General features: G+C 47.2%; 1 protein-coding gene across 3 annotated transcripts in view; it reads right to left on the bottom strand.

Annotated features, from left to right (window-relative positions):
* Window positions 1-9,090: 9,090 nt before the first annotated feature.
* LOC125625126 (Krueppel-like factor 15) overlaps window positions 9,091-10,694 on the bottom strand; it is a 33,665-nt gene continuing 32,061 nt past the window's right edge. For all 3 annotated transcript variants that reach the window (XM_075122114.1, XM_048826794.2, XM_075122113.1), the window contains exon 3: window positions 9,091-10,589. In XM_075122114.1, coding sequence (XP_074978215.1) covers window positions 10,418-10,589 — 172 coding nt within the window. In that variant the 3' untranslated portion in view covers window positions 9,091-10,417. The remainder of the gene's footprint in view (window positions 10,590-10,694) is intronic.

The following is a 10,694-nucleotide window of genomic DNA, read 5'->3' as shown; positions in this document are numbered from 1 at the left end:
CCCAAGAGAATTGCTTCCATCCTTGAGGTGCTTAGTTTGAAGAAAGCAGAAGTGAAGTCACAAGTTTGTGGTCAAGAGAAACTGAAGAGGCAGGGAAGGGGAACCCCTTGAAAGTGGTAAAAGATGAGTGGAGTATCAGCATGAAAATGGTAGTGAAGGGTAAAAGATAAGAGCAGCAGAAAAGATCCTGAAAAGTGATAAAAGAGCAGAAGATCAGGCCCTGAGCCAGAGAGGGGAATCTTGCTAAAGCTAGGAGCTACCATCAGACAGTGTCACTTTTCTCACTAACTCTCTCTCTTCACTGCTCTCTGCTTTTGAAAGTCACTGTCTGTGCTACTGAGAGAGGTTTATAAGCAAAATATTTCCTCACTGAGGAATGACACTGGTTCTTTTTGGTCATTAGGAAACACAGTAGAGCTTGGAGCAGTAGAGTCACTATATTACATAATAAATAAATTTTTTTAAAACCCCACAGAAATCTATTCCTTATGCAAGAATATCAGGTTCCCCAACCTCTCTCTAGACAGCTTTCTGTTCCTGTATCTTGTATATGGTTCACTCAACCTATGGTACTGGAACATGCACTGCTTTTAGGTACCCTGAGACTCCATTTTTATTAACACACCATTCCTTTAAAAGGGAAGTTAGGAGACTACACCCTCAGTGGGGAGCGGTTCTCCTGAAATCAACTGAATTCCTCATGAGCTCCATTAGATTATTCACAAATGTAAGGTCTGCAAAATTGGAACCCTTACCTTGTGAGTTCCTGAAGGCGGGGACTGTAACCCCTCATTTGCTTGTACAGCATCAAGCATGGCTAACTGCTGCCAGTTTGTAACCTCAGCGATTGGTGCTGAAGGTTAATCTTTCGTAAGAGCAGAAATAGCCAACAAACCTACTAGAACTGTACATTAAATACAGATCCTAGCTCCTGGAAACTGATCTCATCACATACACCCAAGACAGTAGGGTCACATGAACAGAAATGGGATCCTAATACTGTGCCTGGCAAGTCAGTTGCATGGTGGAACATGGAGATGCTGGACTCAATCTTTTCTAGTTCTTTTTCCCCAAACCCAGCTATATTAGAAAGTCAAGTAAAGAAAGGAGAGAGTCAAAGTTTGTTCTGAAATGTACCATGACCCACTCAACATCTGCTGGCACTGTAACTTCTGCTTGCCACTGTGCTATGGAGTGGGGGGCTAGCTGGACTCCGCTTACTTCAGTGGAGTTATCCTTGATTTACACCAGTGAAATCAGAAACAGTCCCTAAGTCAATTCATTATTAGTTTGTACTGCAGTAGCACAGAGAGACCCTGATTGGGCACTTAAGTGCTGGGCACCACACACACGATTGCCACATAAAAATCAAAAACAGGCCCAGTTCTGATCTATCTCCACGCAATTCTATTGACTTCACTAGAGTTACTCACAATTTTTAGCAGCATAAAATAGGATCAGGGTTGATTAGCAGAATACACTCAGAGAGTGAATAATGTTAGAAGGAAGGAGCATAAGTCCCCCCAAAAAAATAACTATCAGTGACATTATGTGCACAAACAATCTGGATCTGTGGGGGGAAGAAATGTCAGGAACTTTTCATCACATTCATGAGTGACTTGGATATTACTGGGTTAGTGTCCTGTTTAGATGAGACTGGGGGGGGGGGGGGAGGCAAAACAAGGCAGAGCAGGGAACAAGGCAGAGTTTAAAAAAAAATATGCAGAGAAGCTTAAAAGGAGTAAAAACAGTTTAATGGTTAAAGATTTATACTGGCATGGTTGGGGCCCCTTTGTGGAAGGCTTTGTATAGAGAGTACATAGTAGTTCCTGTCCCAAAGAGCAATTCTAGAAAGACAAAATCCAGTAAGATCACTGCAAGGAAAAAAAAAGTTTTTGAAAAGCATTGGCATATCAGAAATCTCACAGCAAGTTCCTGACTTCACAACCCTATGATCTTCGGCTGGGCTGGTTGAGGGAGACTCGTAGATGTGGGGGTAGCCAACACATTATGCAAAAGCAGGTCAGGCACTTCAGCCCTAGCCTGTTCCATAATTCAACAGTGCTCTTTTAAAACAGCTTTGAACTCAGCAGCTGACTCGAACAAGTGAGCTGAAAATCTGCATATCTGGCAATTTTCTGAATGACCCTAAGAGTTTCATACCTTACTAGCAACCACCACAGTCCCAAGTAAAGGGAGGAAAAAAAAAAAACAGTCTCATTAACAGTAAGGGTTTGGGTTGCTTTGGTTTTGTGGTGTGTTTTACAATGCTCTAGTTTCTCTCTCAAAGAGTAGCACACATTTACGTCATCCTTAACTTTAAGCCTGTGCTTAAGTGCTTTCCTGGATCAAAGTCTTAGAGATTTTTCTAAGGCACAAAGATATTTATTGAAGCGCAAAGCTACAAATGCTAACTTCGCTATGCTGTGCCTCTCAAGATATCACAGGATCCCTTTCTCACCTCTGCCAGTCCTCCTGTGCACTTGTGCGGGCATGTTGTTGCAAGCTACTCAGTCGGACACACAAAGGTGTTGAGTTCTGCATAAAACTCTCAATAGCACAGAAAGCATGACATGGAACTTTCAGTTCCACCACAGCAAGCTGGTGACTGTAAGTAGAAAGTTTCAGTTGGTTTGTGGGTTTGTTCTAAGGATCACAACCAGGGGTGCTAGTTTGTGCATGGGGACTAGATGGTGCTAGTCATCAAGTGGTCAAGATTCATAGCAAGAAACCCTATTCTAGCTGGATTCTGATAATCTTCCAATGCGGCTTGCAGGACAATGGCCGAGATGCCTTGTGACGCTATTACCTATAGTTAGGGCTCAACTTCCTACTTCAGGTGAACTCTGGATGCCAAGTGGCCACCTTCATAAAACTTCATCCTTCAAGTTGCAGGTCATAGCATCTTGAGTTCACGGGGTGATGCAATATTATGACATCACTTGGCAAACATGTTTCCCAAAGATACTTCAGAATGCATCTTAAGTGCCTCGAAAGCCTCTATACTGCAGGGCTTCGGATAGCGTGGTCTAGAGTTGCCATCACTCCAGGAATTAAAGATGAATCTTTAATTAAAGACTATGTCATGGGATGGCACCTCCAGGAATAAGTCCAACCAAAATTGGCAACCCTATACGTGGTCAAGAGTCAGGTTGTTTCCATAAATATCTGGAGACATGGCAGCCACGACTCAGGGTCTGAAGGTGGCACCCTGAAGAGATGGCAGCTCCTGTCCCCACTATTTTCAGAACCTACCACAGTTTTGCCACTTTGCTCCAAAATAAGTTGTGTTGAAAACTAAAGCAATCCTATTTGGTGCCTGAGGCCATCAAGACTGCAACAAGCAGCACCAAAGCAGAGACAAAGATGATCCAGGCAAGGATAGTTTAAAAAGCCAAATTTTACTGCAGTCGGCATCAAAAAGCCACTCTCCCAACTGGCCCATATGTTGGTAGTTTCAGCAGAAGCCAAGGAGGCTGCACTCCTCTCTCACTGATGTTATTGTATTACAATAGCACCCAGAGGTCTTAGAGAGATCAGGACCCCCTGTGACGGATGCAAACATACAACAAGAGAGTCCCTGCTCCTAAAGAACTTACAGTCTAAATGGACAAGACAGACATGGTAGGAGGGGAAACCGAGGGGTGAAGTGACTGGCCCAAGGTCACGCAGAAGTCAGTGGCAGAGTGGGGAATAGCACTCAAGTCTCTGCCTCTACAAAAGGCGCCCAACCAGGGCAGGGCTAAGGCCCTTGGAAGGGGGGCAACAGAGGTGAAGCTTGCACTGCTGCTGCTCATGCTGCATCTGCTCTATGACTAACTAGGCCCCTGAGCAGTTAGTGCTGCACTAAGATCATACCACATTAATATTTTCAGTCACACAGAATTAATCCTGCACATTAATGCAAATTAATCTTCCATGGCAGGGTTAGAGATGCCTTCCACGAGTACGAGGCAGTTGGATCCACTCAAGACAATGACAACCCCTGTTGGGATAACTCAGCCTACACATATACCCTAATTGTGAGCTCAGCTGTGAGCGGAAATTCACAGAACATCACACTCACCTATAACAACAAATGAAGTGCAAAAGCAAGACAGACTGAACTAGTCCAAACAAGAGGGCTACTGATATAACTCAAGGACTATGTTAAGATCGTTCTTGGTGAACAAGAAAAGTGTGGAACCAAAAATCAGTGAGCCAAAATTGGTGTCAAACTAAGCCTAACTGGTGGACAAAATAATGAAGGCAAATGGCTGTTCCACTCATCACTCTCTCTTTAGGTACTTAAAGACTTGGGGGAGAAAAGTTTCCCCATCATAGCTGCCACTCTCGCTATCTCCTGGGACCCCAGACTTCCTCCATCCTAATCCAGAGAAATATCCTGACCAGACTGGCCCAGAAAGAGGGAGCCAGATGAAAATGCCACTTCCACCAGCTCTAGCTAACTCCTGAATACCACCTGGGATGTGAAACTCTTGAATATCTATACTACTGTTAATTTCTTACACCCCAATCAATGTAGCTAGGTCAACCTAAGGTGTAGACCAGACCTTTGTCTCTCCCCTCCATCCCCCATGTCCTTTTCCTTCCCCACCTTATTTCTTCTCTTCCCACTTGTTTCCCCTCAGCTCTGATCTGTCCTGTTAGTTAGCCCCTTCCCAGCCTCGTTAACCCCTTCTAGACTAAGCAGGGTGTTCATCCCACACTCACCATCTCAGCAGTGTTTTCCCTACAACATATACTGCGTCACTCAGGAAGGTCATAGAGCCACACAAAAAAAAACCTAGTCACACTTCCAGCATTGCTCCTACTCCCAGACAAATCAAGCAGCCCTCTGGCGCACTCAGCATTGCTGAAAATGTGACAAGATCGGTACTCGCACCGGCCACTTGACTCATACCAATAGTCTAATTTCAGAGCCTTGCTTGTGCACGAAACCCACTGCTTGAAATAGAAGGGGGAAGATATTGTGGTATGGTCAGGTTTCTGGTACAGGAAGCCCTGAAGCTGCAGGTGGCGGCGAGGGTGCGGGGAGAGAGAGAGAGAAGGCCAAAGTTTTCAAAAATGACTAGTGATTTTGGGTGGCCGATTTTGGGACATTTTAAAAGGGGCCTGGTTTTCAGTATTGAGCACCCAACGTCCTTCGGAGATTCAGGTTCCTTTAAGGAGTCACCCTCCCCCCCCAAAAATCACTAGTCATTACTAAAAGTCTTGGTGAGACCGATATCAGGTCCCAGCTAGTCCATGCCCTGGCTATTGCACCATTACTCCCTACAGTGCTTCCTAGGGCTTCGCCTAGACTGACCTTGATTTAAATTGAGTACATTGAGAGAGAGCACCAGCCCCTCAGAACATGGGGCAATCATGCAGACAGCATGGTACTTACCCACAGCTGGGTGAACTAGGGGTCATTACTTACCCACAGCTGGGTGAACATTTGCTTGGGGTCCTATTGAATTGTAACAGCAAAGCACAGTGGAGCAAGTGATGGACAGGGGAGAATGCTCCCTAATCTCCAGTTGATGGAGAATTGCTCTGTCCTTTAACAGAGCTTAATTAAAGACAGACACGATTCTACTTGGCAAATGGTTTAGTTCAAGCAGCAAGTCTGAGTCACATCAAGCCAGATGTTTTAGTCTAGCTATGTTCTTCTTTAAACTTTGCCATGTCCTTAACCTCTCTCCAGGCCAGGGCTTCCTTTAGCTCAGAGACCTGCCAGCTGTCCACTCAGAGACGACAGCGGTGAGATGGGAGCAGGTGTATCAGCTGAGAAGTCACGTGGGCTGCAGCATGAGGCTACTATACACCCTTTAGGAAGAAGCATAGGGTTTAATGCTCAGCCCTGACTGCATTCGGGGGGTGATTCACACTGCCTGTTGCTCCTGTGACACAAGCAAACAACTGGGGAAGGGACAGAGATTGAAGTCCCAGCACGTCTCCACTGCGATCAGAGGTGTGACTGCAGCACTAGTAGCCACACTCAAGTGACCTTTGATCTAGCTAGGTCCAACAGCAGCAGGGAAGCCACAGCACCACAGGCAGCCGAGGAGCCAGCTGCTCAAGCGCGTACCCAGAGCCCCCAGCAAGCTTGTACAGATCCCAACTAGCTTTAGTACGTCAGCATGTGCTGCAGTGACACGCCGATTGCGGTGTGGACACGCTCCCCGGGCTCAGAAGCCCAAGGAACTGTATTGAGCCACTTGAGGGTTAAAGTCTTGCAGATACTGCTGGAAATGTTCTCTTCCACTTGTTTCATGTTAACCAGTCTGACCTTTTTGTTTCTTATGGGCCTCTCAAGGAGGCAGGGCAGAGAAAGGATCTGGCCCAGCTGGCTGCAAAACAGAAGAACACTCAGCTGCTGTAGCTACTGTGAATGACTGCCTGTATCCCAGCGGTCCCCAGTGTGCTAGGCCCTGTCCAGCCCCACGTGACCCTGCTCTCCTTCGAAAGCACAGACTCCAGCTTGCTTGCTGCCGCAAGCTGGTTCCTATTGCCCGCCCAGAACTGTAGGTAGAGGAGAAAGTAGGTGGGGAGTGCCCTGAATTACACGGAGGGTGTTGGTATTACACAACAGACATTTATTCAGCAGGAGAACTTTCATGGCTAGAGCTGTGGAGACAAGATTTCTGGGGATCCATTCCAAGCTCTTCCACTGCCTCCTTCCACAACCTCTGAGGGACCTCAATTTACCCCTCTATAACAGGCATTCTACTTACCCACTGATGGGGTCTTGTGAGGCTTAATATGTGCCAATCCCTTCAAGGATGAAAGGCACCATCGAAGAAGAATCCCCATTAACGCCCAGCTTTATCAATTTCCTGGGGCAAAACCACAAGCAGACCCAGCTGCTACAAACATACATGGAGTCTCTCTTTCCAAAGGTGCCATAAAACCAGGCTCACAGTTCTCACCCACACGGGTTTGGTTCCTCTCATATGGAAAGAGGGTGCAACCAGCACCAATCAACTCTCCATTTTCCACCAGCAAGTGCTGTGCGAACCATAGGCCAGGGACTTCCGCAGCAGCATCAGTTGCGTGCAGAGCGCTAGGGCTTTGCACACAAGTTTTGCTGTGCCCGCAACCAAAGGCACAGCGTGAAAAGCATTTTATAAAGTTCTACACATGCACACAAATGCGATCATCCCTGCTTTCATTATTAGTACCCTTGTGGCTCCCACAGCTACTTCTTTGCCTAGAAAAATGTTTAGCACTCTCAAAGCCCTCGTCTCCCAAGCACTGTACAACTAGTACTATTTCCACAGTACAAATGGGGAAACTGAGGCACAGATTTCCCTGACTTGCCTAACAGCAGAGTCTCAACATCAGAGCCGGGATTGGAAACCATGAATCCCAACTCCCAGAGCCATGCTTATACTGGGATAAAAAGAAATCAAAGGTATCAGTTGGTGACACTAGTGTACTTCAACAAAAGGAAAGACAGAAGAGTCCCACTCCTCATCCCCCGTCACTGTACAGGGATATCCTTTGTTCACTGAGGAGCATTACAGTATGAAGGTTAACACCTGACAGTAGCAGAGAAAAGAGGTAATTACAGAAGTGCCAGCAAACCTTCCAAGCCATTTATTAAAAGCACCCCCTAAGGAGACAGGTAAGACAAATATTTCACAACAAATTTGTGCCCAAGGCATTTGATGAAAGGAAATGCACGCCCTCCCCACCCTAGTCAAGTTCTCTTTGGTAGGAGCCACATGGCAGGTCAGCCATACTGAAAGTCTCTATTGCCCTGCTCTCCCCATTCCACACCCAGCCCAATGGCCACCCCGGGGGACTCCATGCTGGGGACAAGAGTGGAACATACAAATTCCACTTAGCAAATAAAAGATCGGAGAACTGAACCGTGGCCCAGATACTGCTAACTAGCCCCTCTTTGCCCACAGTCCCAAAGCACTGGATTCACAAACTACAGTTGGCCTTTGTATTCTGAAGGCCAAGAGGGGAAAGCAGGTGGGGCAGATTCAAAAGGAACAGACTGTGCTGTAAAATGGTTTGGGGCCAGGTTAGAACAGCGAAAGGGACTGAAAGAAGAGCAAGACTGGCATGAATCATGCTGGCAGGGGGCCTGAAAAAGGTGCCCTGAAGGAAAGAGGGTATGAATTGAATAACCAGCTAGACCAAAAACCCCAACAAAACAAAACAAAAATAGATTCTCACATACCTGTCTCTGGCTCAGAATTAAAACTTCATTACTGCATGCATTGAACTTGGGGAGTTCTTTTTGGCTTCTGGTCACATCAATCCAGGGCAGGGTGGAGGAGCACTGGGAAAGTTACACAGAGAAGCACACTGGCTTCCCCAAGGCTACTACAAAGCACAGAATTCTAGCCAAGCACCTCATTAGAACCTGCATCAGGCTGCAGCTTTAAATATTCCCATTTAGGCACACTGGAGAGGGACCCAGCTGAAGCAGAGTTTACTCCTCAATTATTTCCCCCCCCCCTCCAGTTATAAACTAGGGGTGAGCCTGAACAAGATCTTCAGAGCCAGACCTCCTGGAGCTTTGGGGAAAGGTCGGCTCTGGATTCCAATACTGCAGCTCCACCCATTTCTGTCATAACCCCCTCCCCCTACAGATTAGGAAACCGGGCAATGCAGGTGTTGCAGACTCTGTTTCTTACACATTTCAGCTCTCTGGAAAGCCAACCCAAGATCAATTAGCCTTGGTTAGTTCAAGCTGTAGCTCTTGCAGCTGGGTAACATACAAGTCAATTTCCCGCTCCACCATTTCTGGAAATTTGCCAAAGGCCTTTGTTCAGCTGCTGGCATGCTTTTTAGATAAAGAACCAACCCCCAACCCTCATTTTTAGCAGTATTTCTTCTTTGGGGAAGCAGTAGTGCTCCTTCGAGTCGTCACACTTGAGGAATACTTTCCGCTTAGAGGAAACAATTCCCTACTTACATAATTACTTGCATTGTAAACTGTTTGGGACAAGGACTGCCTCTGTTCTGTTTGGACAGTGCCTTGCACAATGTGCCCCTGGAGGACCAGAGAGGCCGACAGCTTCAGTCACTACGGGATGACCGGACACACTATTCTACTATCCCATTAACAGGCTAGTCGGGCTGCTGTTAGAAGTATGTTACAGGCACTTTAATACAAAAAAGGACTATTGAACAGATTATTACAAAGGTAATTGTGGGGTTTTTTGACAGCAGAGTTGTAACTATAAAGCTGGGAACACAGATGCCAACAGCAATGACAGACAAACCCTTTGGTAAGATGCTGTGAAGACCTGCCCACTGTTTAAGAGTCCCTGTACCTACAGCTGTTCCCTGCCCTTTCCAGCCTCAGGGCTGGGTGCAATGCCCGCAGAGGCAGCTGTTGGAGCAAGGTGTCACCAATGCTGGGCCTGTGGGCCACACTAGCAACCTGCAAGAAGCCTGAGAGCTGCATGGGATTTGTACACACAGGAACAGAATGCAGACACCCTGATCTTTGACACGGAGGGGCAGCCTGCAGACTTCAGGAGCCAGCAGGCCACGCTCCGGCTCCACCTCAGCAGAACATGGTGGGGGGTAGGTTGCACTTTAGGACTCCACAAGCAGCTAGCAGGCTCCTTGCTTTTTTGTTAGTGGAACCAGACAAAGCAAGGACATGCGCAAGGACCCAGCTAAGCTTTTGCCACATATGACTGAAGACACAGTAAGTGCATCAGCATCACCTTCTCAGGGACATCTTGGGAGTTTACCCTGGCTCTGTACATGATTAACGAAGAATATTTAACAGAGAAGGACATCAGCCTTGTCAATCCTGCAGACATCAGTGATGAGCAGCACACACTGGGAGGATGGGGGGCGGGGGGTAAGAGATCAGAGACAGGGACACATCAAGAGGCAGTCCGTTTCCATACCCACTGTACAATCTGTAAGCATCTCTCCAGCCAAGACTCCAAGCACAGGTCTTCATTGGCTCAGGCAAGATCCCTTTTGGCTTTCCCCCCCAAGATGGCTGCCCATGGACGGCTGGGACACTGGTCTGACTTGCTGCATGTATATCCTCCCTGCTATGGGGGCTGCAAGTCAGGATACTGACTAAGAAAGAAGTGCTATTAACCAGTTAGCTCCCACTCATATCAGGTAGATAGTACAGTGACAGAAGCATTCGAATTACCTAAACAGACAACACCCATTCACTCACCGAAGCCCTTTGGTGAGGCCATCCTCCCACACATGGCCCTAATTAGCTCAGGTGCCCATCATGTGAATTTACAAGTGGCACAGTAGTAGAAGAGACAAGTCCTGACCATAAGGCACCCATGAGTAGAGGTAGACTTGGGATTTTCTCCAGTTGGTACAAAAAAAATTTTTCCCCTCTGAACAAAAAAACCACCCCTGTGTGTTCACTATCCAGCTCTGCTGGATTGCACCCCAGTTCCACAAGGCAGGGAGGAAAGGGTTAACGGCTGCCGCTGCCTTGAGCTGTCCGGCTGCGCTGGCCCCTGTGGATCTTCATGTGTTTGGATAAGTGGTCACTGCGGGCAAACTTCTTTTCACAGGTCAGACACTGGTAGGGCTTGACGCCGGAGTGGGAGCGCTTGTGGCGAGAGAGCTCATCCGACCGGGAAAACCTGCCGGGAGAAGGGAAGCATGTTGGGTTCCTTTGGCTGCACATTTACTACTAGCTAACCTAGGAGAGGATTGCCATTCCCTGAGGCTACCAGGGCCAAACCGGA

The sequence above is a fragment of the Caretta caretta genome, chromosome 21 (genome assembly GCF_965140235.1).
Source record: "Caretta caretta isolate rCarCar2 chromosome 21, rCarCar1.hap1, whole genome shotgun sequence".
NCBI classification, from domain to species: Eukaryota; Metazoa; Chordata; order Testudines; family Cheloniidae; genus Caretta; species Caretta caretta.
The sequence above is the reverse complement of the archived record's forward strand: the minus strand, read 5'-3'. Positions and strand labels throughout refer to the sequence as shown.